We start from the raw sequence: 22,517 nt of genomic DNA on the forward strand, positions 1-22,517 counted from the left end.
AAATACTCTTTAACAGTTACCACGTTCTAATCACATGTAGGCTATAGAGTTTAGGCTATAATTTAATCTAAATGGACAACCTTTGTAATATGAATTATCTGTAATACAGCAGTCAGATGATGTGTCCTACACATGATGAGAGACAACAATAGTGGAAGTTGAGGTAGTCATTTAGACTGCATGTTAATTATATTGAAATATCTCTGCCGTTTTTAAACTAATSCCACCCTCCGTCATTTACTTTTCCTAAGTAAGTATATTTATCACATACATTTGTTTTTAGAATTTCGAGATCAGAAACAGAATTTGTGTCATATCCAGTTTTTAAAGGTCATGTATTTCTTTCTTCTTCTCATTCACCAGCAGTCAGCCCGCTCAGCTGATGATGGCCCATCTAAACTACACCTAAACTATATTGAAAATTATTTCACAAATATAATAATAGAGTTAGTCTAAATACAAAATTAAATTGGCAATAATCTGATGGGTGACAATATTGTCAATTGTCAAATTGAATATGAAGAGACATTGCAGTTTAGTTGGAATTGACACAGAGGCAGGGAAACAGAGCACCAAAAAGTGACTTTTTCAAATCCTCTGAGGCTCCTACAGAGTTACATGCAGGTAAGACCCTTTGACTTCTATATACTATCAGAAAGAGCAGATTCTGAGGTTTCCAAAACACTTACCTTTGCCAAATAACAAAAAAAATGTAAGAGATTATCTCTATTTCAAAATATCACCTTTTCCAAGAATAACTGTTCCATGTGCACCACAGATAGCCTACACTAACATAAACCGATGAAAATGCTCTTTGATTTGTTTTATTGGGTAACATACTCTAATGTTACCCAAGCCTTCATAACACACAACCAAATGATTATTTGTGCAATAGTATGTGAAATGTATTTATAAGACTGTTATTTTGCAGTCAGAATAACTGCTCATTGGCTCAAAGTGGGATCCCTCAAAGCCTTTCAAGTGTTAATAAGCAAAACGGATTTTGAATGGCCTTTAGTTGGAGATTAAGGGGCTGTGTGCATTAGTGCCTAGTCATGAAGCCACTATTGTCCAGTTATGGAATGATGAGGAAGTTGGCATCTAATTAATTACTGATTAATTACTTATTCAATCAATAGCCATAGCCTATGGGTTTGCAATAGGCCTATGGCATTTCATTCAATCCAATGGTTTATGATAGGCCTACTCCATGGTCATTGTCAAGGCAGGCTAGATGAATTTGGGAGTTATTGAGTTGTAGAGACAAACCATCACTTTTCTTCTGACTGGCACACAGACAAAGGGCAGTGGCCCGTGCAATGCATGCGTCGCACGTGGGGGATAATCCGTTCCCCCGCGCACTTGTTAAAGCCTCTTCTCTGGCAGATTAAACCGCGCGTTTCTAACCAACCATCTGTTACCAGCACCTCACCACCACGTGCACACGCACACTTCCCTCCACGGGAATGGACCCGGAGGCGCGAAGCCGCCGAGAGGCATTCGCTTCATCAGAGGAGTATGGATGAGGCCGGTGGTGGATAGGCAACTCAGACAATTCMGTAGGCCTATCTGAGTGACTGCCTGCCTTTTTGTTTGAGTTGCAAGTGGAAGATGWTGCTCATTCATTCTAGCACTGTTATGGGATGATGACAGCCGAAGGAGGTTGCAYGGTTTCCCAAAATCATTATCCAACAAGTAGGTCTATATTGCGCAATTTAGTTTTTGCATTATTGTTCCGCAATTTAAAACAATTGATTTACTCACAGTCTATACCAAACATTATAGCCTGACATTTTACAGGCCTAAAACCTCCACAATACACTGTTGTAACTATAGTTTTCAAACAATCATACATATTTTTTATGTATATGTATTTAGTCAAAAGAATATCCTCATAAAATATGATACCCAGTTCAAGACAGTTTAAAATGAGTTATATTTTATACCCTCATCATGTCTGTCTATTCCCATTCAGTTGGCGAGTGGGCCTACACACGCTCTACCACTAGAGGATAGTATTGACTACAGTAATGCTTGAACGCTATAACAATTATTTGATGAAATGGTAAATCTTCCAAATAGAGTAGCCATGTTAAATATGTGTCAATAAGTGAGAGCAATAAAATGATGACAGTTACTTCAGTACATGAGGCACATTCCAAAAACGTGACAGGACAATAGGCCTGCTTCTAATGCAATATCCATTGAATGCGATGCTTTTGTTACATAGTCATGAAGATGATACCCTGATCATATATTGGTTGATAATACAATTCAATTCATGGAAACTTAAAATGTTCATGCCTTGCTGAGTTGCCTTCAATTCGGGACTTTGGAGACATGGGCCGAACTGGGACCATATGAAGCCCTTATACCCCKATTTGCTTCTGGACCCSATGAATACAAGGGTTTYGTTGACGGACAGAATGATCATGAGATACTCACCTTTATCAATGCATTGCTTATCAATGAATGTCAATGGTTTTATCTCATGTAGGCTGCTSTAAGTGTTTTAATAAAGTGCATAAACGTTTTCAGTTTTCAGTCAAGCGGAAACAGTTTCGACTTTATGCACTAACATTACAAAAACAACACAAATTGAGCTGTTAAAAAACGATACCTTTTTAATTMATCTTTTAAATCAATACCATTAAATAAATACGACTTCTGTGCAGTATGTGACACTGAATTCCCTTGTAATCAGTAAGACTGTCTCTCGTGCACATGCTGTCTCTCGTGCACACTAAACTTTGAGTTACGTTTCATTATATGTTGAATAGCATAATTCTTTATAAAAACACGCAATTAACCGAAAGAAAAGGTTAGTATGTCAAGACACGACTGTAACAGTCAGAAACAGTGCCAATGTAATTCTCAAAGAAGGGGGTAGCACATGCATAGGCCTATACGTTCGTTCATTTATTTGAAAGTKAAATAGTTGTTAGACAAGCATTTTTGGCTCAAGGCTTAAACAGGCTTTTATCTTTGACTATACAGTATGCCTATTGGCTTCTTTTGGGATTTGTGTATTGGACACTTATATTTCACATGTAAAAACAACCTTAATAGAATATAGCCTATATTCCCATTTTTAAAACAATGAAACAATTAGTTTCGACAATAAAAAACGTATTCGGAAATGTCATTACATCTATCATGAATTGGACTCCCGAGTGGCGCAGATGCAGGCACTGCATCTCAGTGCTAGAGGGGTCACTARAGACCCTGGTTCGATTCCAGGCTGTATCACAACCGGCCGTGATTGGGATTCCCATAGGYCGGCGCACAATTGGCCCAGCGTCGTCCTGGTTAGGGTTTGGCCGTGGTAGGCCGTCATTGTAAATAAGATTTTGTTCTTAACTGACTTGCCTAGTTAAATAAAGATAAAATAAAAAAATTGTTTAGAAGTGTAAAAATAGTGGCTTCATCATTGTGTAAACACACTGGTAACAACATCTATGTGTTGTGTATTTAAACTATGAAAGACCGAGGGGTTAAAATATGGGGGTGGGTAGCCTACTTCGACATTCTATTTATAATTGTCAGAAAAAAATTCGTAACTGCACTAAAGGTCATTGAAGGAGTTGGCTTGAAAATAATCTGAAGATTTTTGGACATGCGCAGATGTGGGATGCCATATTGGAACGAGCTCTGTGCTGTGCAGTTGAAAGACGTCGCTCGCTGGCTTCCACCGAGCGAAAAAGGCTCGCAAATTAGACGCGAAAAAAACATCATTAAGGTAAGACAGGTGACAGGTTGACGCTTCTTTAAATATTTATGTAGGTTACTAATCTGGAGCCGTCGTTTTCTCGACGAAATATCTACAGTGAAAGGTTTTTCCTGGCTAAAACCTTTAACCATTCCTACTCGAGGCTGTTTCTCTAGAAACATAAATACTGGCGCATTCAGGAGCCAAGTTGTTCAAAGTGTTTTTACGTGCGTAATTATAGCTTTCACATGCGGTTAGAACGTCGCTTCGTGGCACTTTCAATTTAGTTAGTATGATTGTTTTTCTTTATTTAATATAAACCTTGATGCAAAAATAAATTGGTTACATAAACATTTATTTTAATGCTTGCCGTGCGTAGGAAAAACATATTTCAATAAGCCTGATAAATGAATTTCCATCTAACGGTCTGCTTTSCACTAAAAACGATAAAATTGTGAAATGCTCATAAATTCACACCCCTGACTTCATTTTAAATGTTKATATTTACAGTTTAAACGTGTAGGTGTGTCACGTTTTTTTCCACACATAGGTGCGCAAAGGCATCGGAAAATACCGGACATTGCCAATATGTCAAACCACTTTCAACATGGCGGGTTTTGGTGTGTAAAACTGCATGTAAAATCTTTGAATGAGGAAAAAATAAAATTACTACAGTTAAACGTCCAGTTTCAGTTTCTTTTGATGCGCATTAACAAGCTCTAATGAATTAAATTGGAAGTGGACGTTTAGCAATACCGTTAGAGTTTTTTTCCGCTGCAATACTTTGTGTGCAAAGTACATTAGCGAAGTGCCATATACAAATGACTGACTGTGTAACGCACCGAGAGGACGTCGGCGACACCCGTATCCCACAAATGCACAGTACGCCTAGCTACATTTCCTGTTTCACTTTATCAGCATTAGCAGTTACAATCTATTTTTTTTATCGTTATTTAGTAGACATAGAATAATGGTCTGATGAACGGTTCCATTTGTCTTTTTAATCATCCGTCAAGGTTTTAACATCCAATCTTGATGATTGTAAAATTGCACGAGGTAATTCTCCCAATCCGACGTTATGCCAAATTTGTATGACGAAGTTGCTAATTGGGTTAAACCGCGCATATATCCATTTAATTATTTTTTTTTTTATTGCGGGCGGTCAGCAAATGCGGAGTTTAGCTGCGCATTATTCTGATGATCCCTCTTCGGGATTACATTTGGCTCCACAATGAATATAAAAATAAAGCCACGTTACCGAATGAACAGTGATGTGCATGTGCACTCTCATGCGTATTCAGGCTGCCTATTGCCATAAAACCCTAAAACATACGGCAGGTCGGGGGCTCTCTGTCGGTGACTCTCATGTGAGATCGTTTTGCCTTGGTACTGGTGTAGCCTAGATGGAATGGAAGGAAGCAAGCAACATCACGGAGAAGATCTCGCCTCTTTACAGTAAAACCCTATGAAGTGTCCAGGAATCTGGTATAGGGGTAGATGATCAAGGATGCATGGTTATTGATGGTTTTATTCATGTACTCCTCAGCGCCGTTCGTAATCGATCTTTTGAAAGCACATGCCATTGTATGTAAATCCCTGATAAGGTTCTAAAGGAAGAACAGATAAAACATTGATGGATTGGCTCTGCTTTGTGAGTGAAGACAGATAATTGTATTAGCCAAGAACAACTTACATTACTAACACATCTTTCACGGTGATTTACATAACAACGTGATATGGAAAACGGATGTATTAGGTCATCAGGTCAAGGTTGTGACTTGACATCGTCAGTTCAAAGGTGTCTGCTATAGTTTCAGGTGAAATAATGGCAAGGTAACCACATTCCCAGGCTAATTGCTCATGGGAAGTGTTTTTCTGACTAGATTAATTGCAATGTAAAGAAAGCCACATTTCGTTTTCTCCACTAAGAGTTCAGTGAGGTGTATGGATGAATGAATCACAGGAGTTTCAATTTATTTTTATTTTTTTGACGGGATCATGAGCAACTCAATGTCTGAAGGAGAGATAATGAGTCACGTGGCATAAGTCATCATAACAGACACAACGTGCTCTGCGCAAACTGTCCAATGATTGGCCTACATCGGATGTTTTTTCTTCAAAGAAGATAAAGATATATTATACAACATGAAATTTGGATTAAGATCAAACAAGATCCATTTCCATCTATTTTAGATAATTTTTGAGTTTTTAGAAAAGTAATCATATAGACCTTCTGGTGTGATGTTACTCAAACAATGGCTTGATGCTGGAGAAGTTGCCTGAAGCTGCTGTTGTAGGCAGTAGGCTGCCCATTAGTATGTTTTCTCATTGCCTCTGTGCATTGTGGCCTGTCTGTCTGTCTGCCTGGGGCAGTTGTTTGCTCTTCAGTCTTTTAAATATCTCAGTCAGCTGATCTCACACAGCATCACAGGCTGTTTAAGGAACACACCAGGCTAGATGAGCCATAGAGACAAGACACTATATTCTACTGATATATTATACTAATACATCATAGATACTGATAAATCACGAAATCTTTCGTTGGATGTGATATTGTAGATTACATAGTGAGTGATAAAACAGAATCTTCACAGGATAAATTGTGTCAAATTTTGATACCTACAAACAAAAACATGACGGGAAATAAGGAAGGACACACCCAGCCCAAATAGTGTTAGTTAATCTGCTAATTCCCCATTATGTCTTTCTATTGTCCCGGTTGGGGTTTTAGAGAAAGGCAGCTAAGGYACGGCGTGTGGTGCCTACTGGACTCATCAGGGCTAACCCACAACACCGCCCCCCACCATCTCAATCTGATGAGGCTTTAACCAGGAAAGACCTGCGTCTCAGATTAACACGCAGATCAGCCTAATCCCCAGGATCCAATCTGGGCTGCTCACTGGGATGCTGGGGACCAGTATGGACCAATATGTTTTCATTTAGTGGTTTAGTTAGGCTGCTGTTGGTCCAAAAAAAACTATTTGTGGGAGAGGAAAAAAATCAGATTTGTACTGCCTGTGTACATGCAGCCTTAGATCCTCCTGACTGAATGCTATAATAGTGAACATTTTCGATTTAAATCAGTGAGATCATTTCTGGGATAAGTGACCCTCTGTGAGACAAGTTGCTCGGTTCTCTAAATCTGTGATTTTCTCTGATTTGTGTCTTAGACATTGTGGTTTATACTACATTTTAGTTATTTAATGGACCTTGTTGCCTGTGATCTCTGATAGTTTCTGGTCTGAAGTCAGTAGATGGATCCTATGTTTGCGTCCCGGAGGATGTGGACTATCAGGCTGAGTGGAGAGGGACAGGGGGCAGCGTCATGTGAGTCCAATTAGACCAGCTTGTTGTTTACGCTATGGATAGATGTGTGTTTGGATCCCTGCGTGACGGAGGACACATTCAGAAGGATTACATGTCGTGAAAGGACACAGCTATGCAATGAAGCAACGAGTTGATTTCAATGCATTGCCAATTATGTTCCTCATGCTATAAAAAACGCCTGATGACAAGCACATAACATTGCCTATTGCTCTTTTGAATGGGGATTTGAATGCTGAGGCAAATTTGCGAAGTCTGCAGAGAGTTGTTTTTGTGTATTAGTTTGATTGAAGGGCATTGGTATGAATCTGCTCTATGAATCAGTGTTAATTGAACATTTGATGGAAGTGCGTGCAGTTCCAGTGAGTCATTGCGGAGGCTGAGCGAAATGGCAGTTATCCCAAAATATCCCAAATGTAACCATGTGATCTGGGAAAGAGACAGAGTGGAAAAACAATAGGAGCATATTTAGTTTGTTTTTCTCTTAAGATCTTTTAGATAAAACAAAAGTATGAGTAAATTATGACTAAGTGTTATGATTCCTATGCGAGCGATTCAAGCCATATGAAATAACCTCTTCTTCCGTAATGGTTTATGTAACGCTGATCTCTGTGGCATGGGTTTATGAGGTTCTGCTGTGTCAGTCCTGTTCTTCTACCTTATTTCAACTGTGATTGGTTATCTCTTGTGGCTGAAGAGCTGTGCTGAGGTATGCAAATCCACGACAGCAGAAACTGCACATTGCTCTCGCAGACTGTACCAAGCAGAGGCATACAGTAGAAATGCACTGTGCTGAGCAGGTATTCTATGCTGTACAAATATAATTAGTAGAACAGAGGCTATCCCTTCTGTATGGTGGGCTGTTCTGTAGGTAAAACCTCTCGTTCTCTCAAACAGAGAATTAGTGAACATACAAGTTCAATCAGGAGAAACGACAGAGATTATCCAGTCGCAGTACATTTTAATGACCTGAAACATGACATTTCTACCTTTTTTTAGATTTTGTGGCATAGTGAAAGTTAAGATATCAGACAGGGGAGGTGATATAAATAATACTCTGAGCAAAAGAGAATGTTTTGGGATTTTCACCCTCCAGACATTCCCAAAAGGTCTTAATGATGAAATACCTATATATGTTGTAAATGTGAACATGAATTAATGTCCCCTATTTCAGATTACTCTGTTTTTCTTGCAATGTACCCAATGATTCATGAAAACTTGCTCGGTGAGTCGATGTGCTCATTGTGGTTTTACAGACGTGTTAAATGCGTTTTATGTACACAATTTATTACAATATTTATGAAATGCACATTGTTCGACTCCAACCCCATTCGATGCCTGGAACGAATGTGGGTGGAGCTAAGTCTGCATAAGGGTGCTAATAAAAAATGTAAAAACTCACAAGCCCTGACGAAGGCCGTGAGGCCGATGCGTAAAGCTTAATAACGAGCAGTGATGATATCAAGAGCAGTGTGCGGGTTTCTTCTTTTTTCTCATCTGTATGGTCTGAAATAAATGACCGTATTGTCTTTCGTTATAGTGGTCATTGTTTAGATGGAAATGGTATGGATTTTAATGCTCCATTCCTACTTAACTCCTCCTTTGTGTGACACAGTGGAGGAATGAGGGAGATGCAGTGAAGACTGGGGAGTCTGAAGACAGACGGACAAAGGGTAAAACGGTAAAGGTTACCAGGAAGAGAGAGCAGGATGCAGTCCCGCCCACAGGACAGGCCGTTGGCTCTCTCCGCGGGGAAATCCCACAGCCCGACCAATGGGAGAGAAGAACGGGTGCACTCAGGTGAGGGATTTTACCTACGCTTTTTAATCTTGGATCCCTTCCTCATTTTTTGTCTTCCATTGTTTTGATGACACGTGAAGGGCACAACCACTCATCTCCATTGTATCACAATCACAACAGGGGGTTGTGCAGCCATTTCCCAATTTTTCCCATTCCTTTTTACATGCCACACCATTATTGACCTTCAACAAGGTCTCAGAATGCGTGTAGTGCAGGGCTATTTTTTTTTAGGTTTGGATTATTCAGCATGAATCTGCAGCAGCCACTGTGTCAAGCTGTGAGAGAATCTGGTCCAGTTTACCTGGTCAGTGGTGTGGGGAAGTATGAGCTGACTGTGGAGTCATAGTTAGTTTCTCTGTCAGGMTTTTCCTGTGTTCACTTCCTTGTTCTGTTCAGGCCTACAAGGTGCTTCTTATCAGATAAACAGACTTGAAAAGTGGAACTCGGATTAAAAGAAATAGAAAACTGGAAAGTTTTGTTGGGCGGACAGGAAAGAGGAAATACAACTCACCTAGGAGCGTTTTCTCAACACCACGGTTGATCTGACATATTTTTAATTATAAAACATATTTGAAAGGATTTTTAAAGTGCTTTTCTAAATCTCAAATACGCTTGAATGACAAGGTTACTTTTTGTTAAAAGCAGCGTTCGTAACGTGACCCCTTTGAATCAGGTTGAGATGGATAGTGGAAGGTATGACGTCATAGCCTTTGTAAAGGTCTYGGGATGGGGAGTGTGAACACACACACACTGCTATGTGTAAGGGAGAAGAGCAAGCCTAGCAGATTCTTTTCAGAAAACCCCCGACTGCAACAACTGGTAGTTTCTTCTCTCTCATTAGTGCAGGTTAAGTCCCACACACTAAGTCCCATGAGACACAGCCTAGAGAGGAGAAACCACACAGCAGGAACAAGAGATGCAGATTCTCTCTCCCACACACACACACACACACACACACACACACACACACACACACAGAAGACACATTATACCATGTCCAAGTAATAGTCTCCCACGGGCAAATTAAACAGTTCTCACCTTGAGGAGAAACATTAGTGGCATTACGTAAGACCTGGAACACACACACACAGATGAAACTCACTAAAGATCAGATACATTTTCAAGTGACCTAATTTTGAATGGTTGAAAAGAGACTAAACTTCGTTTCAGCTGGTTCCTGCTGTGTTTATAAAGTTTTTTCCCCCATAGATTTAGAGAAATTACATTGGTGTGATCAGATCTCACCCTGCTTGTCTCATTAAATCCGTATGTTTTGTTTATGCTTATTATGACGTATCTGTTTACACGGTGACTTTGATCGTTGCAGAATGAAGGCGTACACATTTTTTCCCACTCCACGCAAACTGTATTCCACTCGACTTTTTCGCTAGGGACTGAGGAAATATACAGTTTTGTTTACAACATTATTCCTGTCCTATTGCTTTTTCTCCGCTGCATTGTCATTTATTCAAATTTTATTTCACCTTTATTTTGACAGGGAATCAATGCTAAGAACAAGGTCTCTTGAATACACATAAAAATACAACATACACATTAAACTACACATCCATATACACATTAAAATATACCTTATTACACAACAATACATGAAAAGCAAAACACAATCATAAAAAACACATTATCCAGTAAAACAGGTCCCCTAAAAGCTGTCTGAAGTGCCCTAGAGGCAAAAATTCCTCCAGTTTTAAAGTGCGTTGGGGATCATTCCACACGTAAGGTGCAAAATAACTGAAATCAGATCTAGCCAACTCAGTGGGGATCGAAGGGCTCTCCAGAGTTCTCCATCCCTGAGACCGGGTCTGGTATCTCCTACTTCTATAAGTAGCGGTGTAACGGTTCACCAAACCCACAGTTGGGTACGTATTGCGGTGTTGGGGTCACGGTTCAGTGTCAGTACAGCGGAAAATGAAATGCCATTCTCAATGTTCAGCATTCACAATGTTCCTGGCGTTGTCTGTTGTGACAGGATTGTTATGTTGTGCCTGTCAAGTTTCCACTCTGATGCTGCATTTGTAACCATGTGGGAGGTGGAAATGTACCAGTTGTGAAGTCGTAAATACCAGTTGGATGCGTTCATGTTATTTGAACTCGCTGATAAATGCAGATGGGCTAGTGGCCAACAAGCTGCGTCAACTATAAACTGAAAGTACAACTATCATGCTTGTAAACAAATTATAGAGTTCAAAAACCACAATAATGGATTTATTTTAACTGCAGAAAATACTGTTTTAAAGGCCATTTCRTTACTAGGTGACGTCAGAGGTCACCATGTCGGAGAAGTGGGTGCTCAGGATGATAGACGAGTTTCCCACTAGTAATTAACACTTCCCACTTGGTTACGAACGCACCATGACACTGCCTCCTTAAGTYCCAGATGCACAGTTGTGACTCTGATGAAGAGGGCTTGTCTGTAGCATGGGACATCAACCATTCCGGGGTAATGTAATGGGCTGTCACTGTTAAGTGCCTTCACAGTGTGCATTGGCCAATTCATTGAAGGCTTTGGCTTGCTTACATAGAGCGGGGTACTACCTGTTTGCTGAAACGAGTGCAAGAGGGAAGTTTGTAACGTGGCTCGAGCACTATCACGAGGTGCTGAATCCCTCTGTTATCAACCACTGAAAATGGGCGCATATCTGCGGCTATAAACCAAAGACTCCAAAAATATAAACATAGTCTACCTATCACTCCTGTAATTTCTTTGGCCCAGTCAGAATCAGCTGCCAAGGAATGCTTGAATGCAGAGGTGAGACGATGTTAAGTTTCTTTGCGTTTCCGTCTTGCGCCGGTATACTGGGGGGGATGTCAGCGTGTGTGTCAACATATTTGAGGTGTTGGCAGCTGCATAGGCTATTCTCGTTGAGCCGTGGCTACATACGGTTTTATCCACACCTCTCTGTCCATCGGCGTTGTAATCTACTGGGAAGCCAAACTGTTGGAAAACTGGAGATTTAAACGATGCTGGAGGATCCCCCAATTCAGGTTTATTGRGCCTCACCAAGGACAGTTTGAAATGAGCCAATTAAGATGTTAATTTTGATTTACAACGTGCACATAGGCTCGAGTTGTTTGAATGGAATAAAGATCCAGCTCAGATTTACTGAAGAGACATAAGCCTACAACACAGCGTAGGCATTTGAATTGGACATTTATTCATTTACCAGACTCTCTTATCCAGAGCAATTTACAGTAGTGAGTGCATACATCTTTCCCCGTGCTGGTCCCCCCGTGGGAATCGAACCCACAACCCTGGCGTTGCAAGCGCCATGCTCTACCTACTGAGCCACACGGGAGCTCTCAAAGCCCATAGGGCTAGTGTTTATTTTATGTGTTCATTCGGGTTCACAGTGTGAACCGAACTTTAATACAGAATGCAGGGATGTGTATTGAACCTATCGCCTGCAATTAATGATGAAAACTGCGTCCACTGGCTTCAATACAGTGGCAGCTGCATTCATATAGACGATATCACCCTAGTCTATAACCGGTATGAATGTTGACTGAACGATTTGTTTTTGCTATTTAATTCAATAAAACATGTCATTATTGAGTGTGATGCTGTTATGCTTGTATTTATGGTGATTTTTATGTTTTGTGACTGGGTTGGTGGCAGTCAAAATGATTGACGGGGCTTTCTTCCTATCAGACGCAGACTCCATGGAGGAAGAGGCAGACTTTAATTGGGAGGAGTACCTAGAGGAGACGGGGGCGACCGCTGCACCCCACACCGCTTTTAAGCATGTGAGTGAAAACCACATGTTTACATTTCCATAACCCTCACAACATCTTGTAAATACTGTTATTGAATGAGTGGCAATCACGCAAATCCTTTTAAACGTGTTTGAGTGAGAATGTACTTTAGCTAATGATGTTAAGCAGTGTAGTTAGGCTCATAGGCTCAGGCAAAACTTACCTGCTGAAGACCACACTCAAATAGTTACATATTCATAGTCACTGCTGTTCACCGAGACTCGCATACCAAAGATGACATACCCTGCATCCTCATTGTTGCGTCTGTGCATTCAGAAAGTATTCAGACCCCTTGACTTTTTCCACGTTTTGTTACGTTACAGCTTTATTGTAAAATTGATTAAGTAGTTTTTTTCCCCCCTCATCAATCTACACACAATACCCCATAATGACAAAGAAAAAATGGAAATATCACATTTACGTTAGTTTTCAGACCCTTTCCTCAGTCTTTTGTTGAAGCACCTTTGGCAGGGGTTACAGCCTCGAGTCTTCATGGATATGACGCTACAAGCTTGGCAAACTCCAAGTGGGCTGTGGTGCCTTTTACTGAGGAGTGACTTCCGTCTGGCCACTACCATAAAGCCCTGATTGGTGGAGTGCTGCAGAGATGATTGTCCTTCTGCAAGGTTCTCCCATCCCCACAGAGGAACTCTAGCGCTCTGTCAGAGTGACCATCGGTTTCTTGGTCACCTCCCTGACCAAGGCCCTTCTCTCCCGGTTGCTCAGTTTGGCCGGGCAGCCAGCTCTAGGAAGAGTCTTGGCGGTTCCAAACTTCTTCCATTTAAGAATGATGGAGGCCACTGTGTTCTTGGGGACCTTCAATGCTGCAGACCTTTTTTGGRACCCTTCCCCAGATCTGTGCCTCGACACAATCCTGTCTCGGAGCTCTACGGACAATTCCTTCTACCTCACGGCTTGTTTTATTGCTCTGATATGCACTGTCAACTGTGGACAGATGTGTGCCTTTCCAAATCATGTCCAATCAATTGAATTTACCACAGGTGGACTCCAAGTTGTAGAAACATCTCGAGGATGATCAATGGAAACAGGATGTACCTGAGCTCAATTTTGAGTCTCATATCAAAGGGTCTGAATACGTATGTAGTAAGGTATTTATGTTTTTTTTGTAACAATTTCTAAACCTGTTTTCAAATGTCATTATGGGGTATTGTGTGTAGGTTGATTTTTATTTATTTAATCCATTTTAGAATAAGGCTGTAACCTAACAGAATGTGGAAAAAGGGAATGGGTCTGAACACTTTCCCAATGTGCTGTACATAGTGCATGTGTATTTTGGCGTCATACACACGTAAATTCCTGTGACATTTAGCATTGAACACAACCCACACAATTACTCAGAGATGATGACTCAAGCTCCATGGAAGTTGGAAAAAGACGGAAAAAGGCACGTATCCCTCAAACTCAACTCCTGACCTGGAATCCAGTGCCACTGCCGTTTTTCATTGTTCCCCTCTAAGGGACTGATTTTAGACCTGGGACACTAGGTGGGTGCAATTAATGATCAGGTAGAAGAGAAAACCAGCAGGCTCTGGACCTCGTTGGGTAAGAGTTGAATACCCCTGCCTTGAATGTTACACCACTCCACAGTCTTGCCTGGTGTAGTGTCAGACTGCCAGTAGTGGTAGTGAAGCCTGATGAAACAGCTGTCTATCTTAAGGAGGCCTGCCACACAGCTGCAGGGGACTATGGGAAAAGGGAATGCATAAGTAATCCTACATAATGTAGCAGAAAGAAAGGAGCGTACAGTATGGAAGTAGACTTTCAGTGGGTTTAATGGCATTGACTGATTTCATAGATGTCAGGTAAAGCGGGCTCAAGCTCTGTGTGTGAACAGAAGTCCGTGAGGGGTGCGCTGATGTGATTGCCCGGTTGGACACATCAAAGATGATCATATTTGAATGGGAGTGTTGTTGGTAAGTGGATTGAGTCACAGGAAAAAGAGCATGATTTCCCCTGAAAATGTGATTCTGTGAAATATCTCTCATGCTCTAAACAGACCTAGTGCCAATTGAAACAGGGATTCCTTGTGGGCTCGCTTTCTCTCTCGCTGTCTTTCTCTCTCGCTGTCTTTCTCTCTCGCTGTCTCTCTCTTTGTCTTTCGCTCTCTCTTTGTCTTTGTTTCTGTCTCTCTCTCCGCCTCTGCCTCTCTTACATAAGCCATCCAGTGTGATACAGCATATTTGATTTGTTTTTCTCAGGAAGTCATGAGGCCATTTGCATTGTTTTTAGTTCTAAGATGTTGGCTTTTCTCCAGTAACACAGGCAGTGTGTGCACGTGCGTGCATTTGTGTGTTGTGTTTTATATAATGGGTTTTAGATATGTGTGAGGTGCAGCCTGTGGCTAAAGTTGAAACATTACATTATCCATTTCCTGGTACTAGCCCTTTATATATGTTCTCTCTCTCTCTCTCGTCCTCATGTTCTCTCTCTCTCTCTCGCCCTCATGTTCTCTCTCTCTCTCGCCCTCATGTTCTCTCTGAGTCACTGTCCGCAAGGCCAGATTGTTTAGGATATTCAAAGTGGTTGAAAGTTCAGGGGAACGTTAAAGGACCCTTGACCCTTGTGAACAAACAGATTCCTAAACAGTGTGGGTGGGGAGCTTTTGGAAATCACCTGTGTCATACCTGTTCATTACTTGTGGCCCACCTGTGTTTTACTCTGTTAATCATGGCTTAGCGAGCCAGTCAGACGTCCCTCATTTTGCATGTAGACCTGTGATGTCATTTTACTTTAGAATGTCAATGTATAGATGTGCTTTATCTCGCTCAATGCACTTGATTTACCTCTTAAATGCAAGCCCATTATAATCAAGCTCACCTGTCAGTGAGGACGGGCTATTGTATGACATGGTGCTCTCTGATTGGTTCTCGCAGGTGGACATCAGCCTACAGAGCAGCTTTCAGCCGGGGATGAAGCTGGAGGTGGCCAATAAGAGCAGCCCAGACACCTATTGGGTGGCCACCATCGTCACCACCTGTGGCCAGCTGCTGCTGCTGCGCTTCAGTGGCTATGGAGATGACCGTAAGGCCGACTTCTGGTGTGATGTCATGACCGCCGAACTCCACCCAGTAGGCTGGTGCTCCCAGAACAACAAGACCCTCCAACCCCCTGAAGGTAGGGACACCACCTGGGAACACACACACACACACACAGACACAGAGAGCGGTGAGTTGATATTTGATCATACACACTTTTATAAACTCAGCAAAAAAAGAAACGTCCTCTCACTGTCAACTGCGTTTATTTTCAACAAACTTAAGATGTGTAAATATTTGTATGAACATCACAAGATTCAACAACTGAGACATAAACTGAACAAGTTCCACAGACCCACTCTTCCACCAAGGCACCTGCAAGTTCCCGGACATTTCTGGGGGGAATGGCCCTAGCCCTCACCCTCCGATCCAACAGGTCCCAGACGTGCTCAATGGGATTGAAATCCGGTCTCTTCGCTAGGCATGGAAGAACACTGACATTCCTGTCTTGCAGGAAATCACGCACAGAACGAGCAGTATGGCTGGTGGCATTGTCATGCTGGAGGGTCATGTCAGGATGAGCCTGCAAAAAGGGTACCACATGAGGGAGGAGAATATCTTCCCTGTAACACACAGTGTTGAGATTGCCTGCAATAACAAGCTCAGTCCGATGATGCTGTGACACACCGCCCCAGACCATGACAGACCCTCCACCTCCAAATCGATCACGCTCCAGAGTACAGGCCTCMGTGTAACGCTCATTCCTTTGACGATAAACGTGAATCCGACCATCACCCCTGGAGAGACAAAACCGTAACTCGTCAGTGAAGAGCACTTTTTACCAGTCCTGTCTGGTCCAGCGACGGTAGGTTTGTGCCCATAGGCGATGTTGMTGCCGGTGATGTCTGGTGAGGACCTGCCTTACAACCGGCCTACAAGCCCTCAGTCCAGCCTTTCTCAGCCTATTGCGGACAGTCTGAGCACTGATGGAGGGATTGTGCGTTCCTGGTGTAACTCGGGCAGTTGTTGTTGCCATCCTGTACCTTTCCCGCAGGTGTGATGTTCGGATGTACCGATCCTGTGCAGGTGTTGTTACACGTGGTCTGCCACTGCGAGGACGATCAGCTGTCCGTCCTGTCTCCCTGTAGCCCTGTCTTAGGCGTCTCACAGTACAGACATTGCAATTTATTGCCCTGGCCACATCTGCAGTCCTCATGCCTCCTTAGGCATGCTGCAAGGCATCTTCACGTAGATGAGCAGGGATCCTGGGCATCTTTCTTTTAGTGTTTTTCAGAGTCAGTAGAAAGGCCTCTTTAGTGTCCTAAGTTTTCATAATTGACCTTAATTTCCTACCGTCTGTAAGCTGTTAGTCTTAATGACCGTTCCACAGGTGCATGTTCATTAATAGTTTATGGTTCATTGAACAAGCATGGGAAACAGTGTTTAAACCCTTTACAATGAAGATCCATGAAGTTATTTGGATTTTTACGAATTATCTTTGAAAGAGAGCGTCCTGAAAAGGGGACGTTTCTTTTTTTGCTGAGTTTATTTGCGTTTTACACTTGAAAACGCACATCTTAGCCTATAGTGAATAAACACACCCTCTTCATCTGTGGCTTTATAACTCATATACTGAACTCACACCTGTAGTGGAAATTACCTGGCCTCCTAGTATAATACAACACCTGTATCTGGACTTTACCTGACCTCCTAGTATAATAAAACACCTGTAGCTGGACTTTACCTGACCTCCTAGAATAATACAACACCTGTAGCTGGACTTTACCTGACCTCCTAGTATAATACAACACCCGTAGCTGGACTACCTGACCTCCTAGAATAATAAAACACCTGTAGCTGGACTTTACCTGACCTCCTAGAATAATAAAACACCTGTAGCTGGACTTTACCTGACCTCCTAGAATAAATACAACACCTGTAGCTGGACTTTACCTGACCTCCTAGAATAATCAACACCTGTAGCTGTCCTTTACCTGACCTCTAGTATAATACAAACACCTGTAGCTGGACTTTACCTGACTCCCTAGTATAATACAACACCTGTAGCTGGACTTTACCTGACCTCCTAGTATAATACAACACTGTAGCTGGACTTTACCTGACCTCCTAGTATATATACACTGCTCAAAAAAATAAAGGGAACATTTAAACAACACAATGTAACTCCAAGTCAATCACACTTCTGTGAAATCAAACTGTCCACTTAGGAAGCAACACTGATTGACAATAAATTTCACATGCTGTTGTGCAAATGGAAGAGACAAAAGGTGGAAATTATAGGCAATTAGCAAGACATCCCCAATAAAGGAGTGGTTCTGCAGGTGGTGACCACAGACCACTTCTCAGTTCCTATGCTTCCTGGCTGATGTTTTGGTCACTTTTGAATGCTGGCGGTGCTTTCACTCTAGTGGAGCATGAGACGGAGTCTACAACCCACACAAGTGGCTCAGGTAGTGCAGCTCATCCAGGATGGCACATCAATGCGAGCTGTGGCAAGAAGGTTTGCTGTGTCTGTCAGCGTAGTGTCCAGAGCATGGAGGCGCTACCAGGGAGACAGGCCAGTACATCAGGAGACGTGGAGGAGGCCGTAGGAGGGCAACAACCAGCAGCAGCACCGCTACCTCCGCCTTTTGTGCAAGGAGGAGCACTGCCAGAGCCCTGCAAAATGACCTCCAGCAGGCCACAAAATGTGCATGTGGTCAGCATATGGTCTCACAAGAGGTCTGAGGATCTCATCTCGGTACCTAATGGCAGTCAGGCTACCTCTGGCGAGCACATGGAGGGCTGGCGGCCCCCCACAAAGAAATGCCACCCCACACCATGGACTGACCCACCGCCAAACCGGTCATGCTGGAGGATGTTGCAGGCAGCAGAACGTTCTCCACGGCGTCTCCAGACTCTGTCACGTCTGTCACGTGCTCCACGTGCTCAGTGTGAACCTGCTTTCATCTGTGAAGAGCCACAGGGCGCAGTGGCGAATTTGCCAATCTTGGTGTTCTCTGGCAAATGCCAAACGTCCTGCACGGTGTTGGGCTGGTAAGCACAACCCCCACCTGTGGCCGTCGGGCCCTCTCATACCACCCTCATGGAGTCTGTTTCTGACCGTTTGAGCTGAAACATGCACATTTGTGGCCTGCTGGAGGTCATTTGCAAGGCTCTGGCAGTGCTCCTCCTTGCACAAAGGCGGAGGTAGCGGTCTGCTGCTGGGTTGTTGCCCTCTACGGCCTCCTCCACGTCTCCTGATGTACTGGCCTGTCTCCTGGTAGCGCCTCCATGCTCTGGACACTACAGCTGACAGACACAGCAAACCTTCTTGCCACAGCTCGCATTGAATGTGCCATCCTGGATGAGCTGCACTACCTGAGCCACTTGTGTGGGTTTGTAGACTCCGTCTCATGCTAACCACTAGAGTGAAAGCACCGCCAGCATTCAAAAAGTGACCAAAACATCAGCCAGGAAGCATAGGAACTGAGAAGTGGTCTGTGGTCACCACCTGCAGAACCACTCCTTTATTGGGGTGTTCTTGCTAATTGCCTATAATTTCCACCTTTTGTCTTTCCATTTGCACAACAGGCATGTGAAATTTATTGTCAATCAGTGTTGCTTCCTAAGTGGACAGTTTGATTTCAACAGAAGTGTGATTGACTTGGAGTTACATTGTGTGTGTTTAATGTGTTCCCTTTATTTTTTGAGCAGTGTACAACCTCTCCACCTGTAGCTGGACTTTACCTGACCCCTCCTAGTATAATAACAACACCTGTAGCTGGACTTTACCTGACCCTCCTAGTAAATACAACACCTGTAGCTTGTAGAGACCCCAATAAACCTCTTCACACAGACACAGTGCACCCTATCCCAAGACACACACACACACACAGTCTCAGCCTGTTATGACCTCTACCCTGCCCTGCCCTGGCCCAGCCCATGTGATGTCAATAAGAGTGTGAGCTCATTCTGCCTAGTCAGCCAACACACAACAGCTGACTGCACTGTTTCAGTCAAACCTCCCACAGAACACACAACTAAGACACCCAAAATACATTAGACAAACTTTAAATTCAAGGTAGACTCTGGATGAACACGAGTTTGCTCATAAAGTGGATTGTTTATTTAGCTTGTTTAGTTTGTTGAACACACAAACACACCAACACACTCAATTTAACCTCATGAATATTAGCCACGCTAAATTAAGAAAGTCACCCTTTCTCCACCTCTAATGCTCTAGCTAACCTGACGTTCTCCCTTCCACCCCCTGATCCTTCTGTTTCACCCCTTCAAAGCTGTCAAAAATAAATCCATCTATAAATTTAGCATCTGATTACATCCATCCTCCTTTCAGCGCCGTTCTAGAAAAGCATTTTCACCACTGGATCAGTCTCATCCAATGACTCACCCTCCCATAAAGCTTTGATGTATTTATGTAGATTTTTGAGTGTTTTTTTTTAAGGAGACTTGAGCTAATTTGCTTCTACCTGACTTTTTTCACACCGCAATCTTTACCTGGTGGCAAATCTCAGCTCGCGGGGTACAAATAAGACTGTAAAAAATATATATATATATATGATATAAAATAATATAAGACTATAGAAACTGCAGCAGGGGATAAAATGTGTAGATTTTAATGTGTTTAATTGACCTTTTAACACATACACTGGAGCATGAGTGGCCACAAGAAACACATAGAGTACCTCTTGCGTGTTGGCAGATGAGCTGCATGTTGAGGGACTGAATGGCAATGAAATGGACCATGCATTATAACCATGCATGTTAGTGGGTTAGAGACACCCAAGGGACTGGGTAGTTGACACACACACAATGCGCACGCACACACATCTCAGTTTCAGATTCTGACTCAAGAGATTTTGCGTTTTATGGTTTTGCTATAATAAGTTGTTTGCATGGAGAGTGGACACAGACTGTTGGTGTGATGTATGCGTGTTTCTAAGTCTGAGCGTGCATGATCTGGTAGCCTCATGTTGTGCAAGAACAGGATCAGGTGGGGAGTGGAAGCTGTAGTGTCTCACTAAGCGGAGAAAGGTAATATTAGATTACATTTGGCAACCTTTCCTCTTGTTTTCTCCTTTATACTGTGATCAAATAAGTGATTCTCCTCTTCATTGTCTTTTGTCATCAAGCCTCTTGCATCAGGCCAAGCAAAGATGGTGTATGCCGTTGTGTTGTGTTTTGGTCTATGTTACAGTTATCTTTATTTCTTTTTGTTTCTCAGATAACGTTTACCTAAGAAAAGGTAAGCAGCCCTATCAGTCTTCCTGACTAACTCGCCTGCCTGCCTGCTGGCTCTTCTCAGCAAGGAAAAGTCTAAATGGGATCCTTGGGCATCCAACTCCTCACCCATTGAAGTTGACGTTTAAAACAGGTTAGGTAGGGGTTGCTAGGGTTTTGGTTTATGGTTAGTTAAGGGTAGGTTAGGTGGTTAGGTTAGTAGGGGACGTCTCAAGAATTCTGCATATCATAATCTTCTCATCATTGCATGTGTGCTTCCTTTCTCCTCCTTGTCAGCTTACAGATGTTGCCTCAGAGTTTGTTTGACTTATACCCCCCCCCGTCTTTCTGCCCTTTCTGCATGCCCTCTGTTATTTCCCCATTTCTGCACCTCTCCCCACCTATTATTTGGAGGGATAAGGATGTTCACTTCTATCTGTATAGGGGTTCTTGAATTACAGTGGCATTTGGGCATGCATTTGGTAACATCAAATATACCTTTTAGGTAAATTAGGAAATGGAGTCCACAAATTCTCAAATAGCCCGTAATTTTTACTGTGATATGATTAATCATTTACTCAGTTATTTCTTTCAATTAATTAACTAACACCAAGTGACACTGTATTTAGACACACACAAATATTAATGGAATCCTCAAATGTATGGACATTCTAACAGGCTGTGATGTGAATGCTACTTAAAGTAATTCTAATACTATATATGACCGTCCCCGATAACAGTTTGCCACTGGTGAGAAGCTCAAGTAATAGGTCACATCATGGGACACACATTATAATAAGTTATTTTAAGTCCTTTTTTTATACATGCTATATTAATATTTGTCATTTTCAAAATAATAGCGTATCTTATCTATCTCAAATCTCCAAACCATGTCACTACACCTCTACACATCACTCAGTGGACACAATTTGCTAGCCCCCAGTAGTTCTACAATGCATACAAATAGATGGTGTTGCAGTATAAAGGACCTATACACACACATTCTTGGTAGTCAGTCTCGCTGTTGTTTAATAGCTCTGTTTTAACTGGGAGGCAGGCACGAGTTCAGAATATAACTTTGAAACGTGTGTGTTGTCAGAGTGGTGTAAACAATAATTAAGAGCCAAAATTACTTTAAAGTACTTTGACTGACTTACAGAGCAAAATAGTTTTGCAATCTCCCTGTATCCCTAGTTAGCATTACTTGGCCTCTAACTATTCGTTTGTACAACTATTACATGTAGCTAACATAAATAATATAAAAAAGTCAAAAAATGAAGTTTTTAGCGTCTGGTTGTCTTAATACATAAGCGAACTATGAAATAGTATTTATACTCATTTTACTTAAGTATATATTTTCAGCAATTACATTTAACTTTTGATACATAAGTATAATTTAAAACCAAAATACTTATTATCTTATACTCAAGTAGGATTTACGGTGACTTTCACTAACCTTGAGTCATTTTTCTATTAAGTATCTTACTTTTTCACTCATCGCTGCTTACGCCAAATCCTGACTCTGGCCATCAGCCATGACGCAAAACAGGACCGGGATTCATGCACTGGTAGCTGCTTCCTGTTTTAGGCTGATAGGAGTGGAACCCGGTGTGGTCTGCGTGAAATAGCGCCACCGTGGACGAGGACTGGACGAGTTTGTGCATTCCACCACT

At 42.2% G+C, this 22,517-nt stretch overlaps 1 protein-coding gene across 5 annotated transcripts in view; it reads left to right on the forward strand.

Annotated features, from left to right (window-relative positions):
• The first annotated feature begins 3,650 nt into the window (after positions 1-3,650).
• Positions 3,651-22,517, forward strand: part of sfmbt2 (Scm like with four mbt domains 2) — a 47,064-nt gene continuing 28,197 nt past the window's right edge. For 3 of the 5 annotated variants that reach the window (XM_023967052.2, XM_023967060.2, XM_023967075.2), the window contains exons 1-4: positions 3,651-3,739; positions 8,649-8,833; positions 12,501-12,595; positions 15,499-15,739. In XM_023967052.2, coding sequence (XP_023822820.1) covers positions 8,743-8,833; positions 12,501-12,595; positions 15,499-15,739 — 427 coding nt within the window. In that variant the 5' untranslated portion in view covers positions 3,651-3,739; positions 8,649-8,742. Of the gene's footprint in view, positions 3,740-8,648; positions 8,834-12,500; positions 12,596-15,498; positions 15,740-20,848; positions 20,870-22,517 lie in introns of all 5 variants that reach the window. The other 2 variants (XM_023967045.2, XM_023967068.2) reach the window with 1 other exon arrangement.

Source organism: Salvelinus sp. IW2-2015, linkage group LG3, assembly GCF_002910315.2.
Source record: "Salvelinus sp. IW2-2015 linkage group LG3, ASM291031v2, whole genome shotgun sequence".
NCBI classification, from domain to species: Eukaryota; Metazoa; Chordata; class Actinopteri; order Salmoniformes; family Salmonidae; genus Salvelinus; species Salvelinus sp. IW2-2015.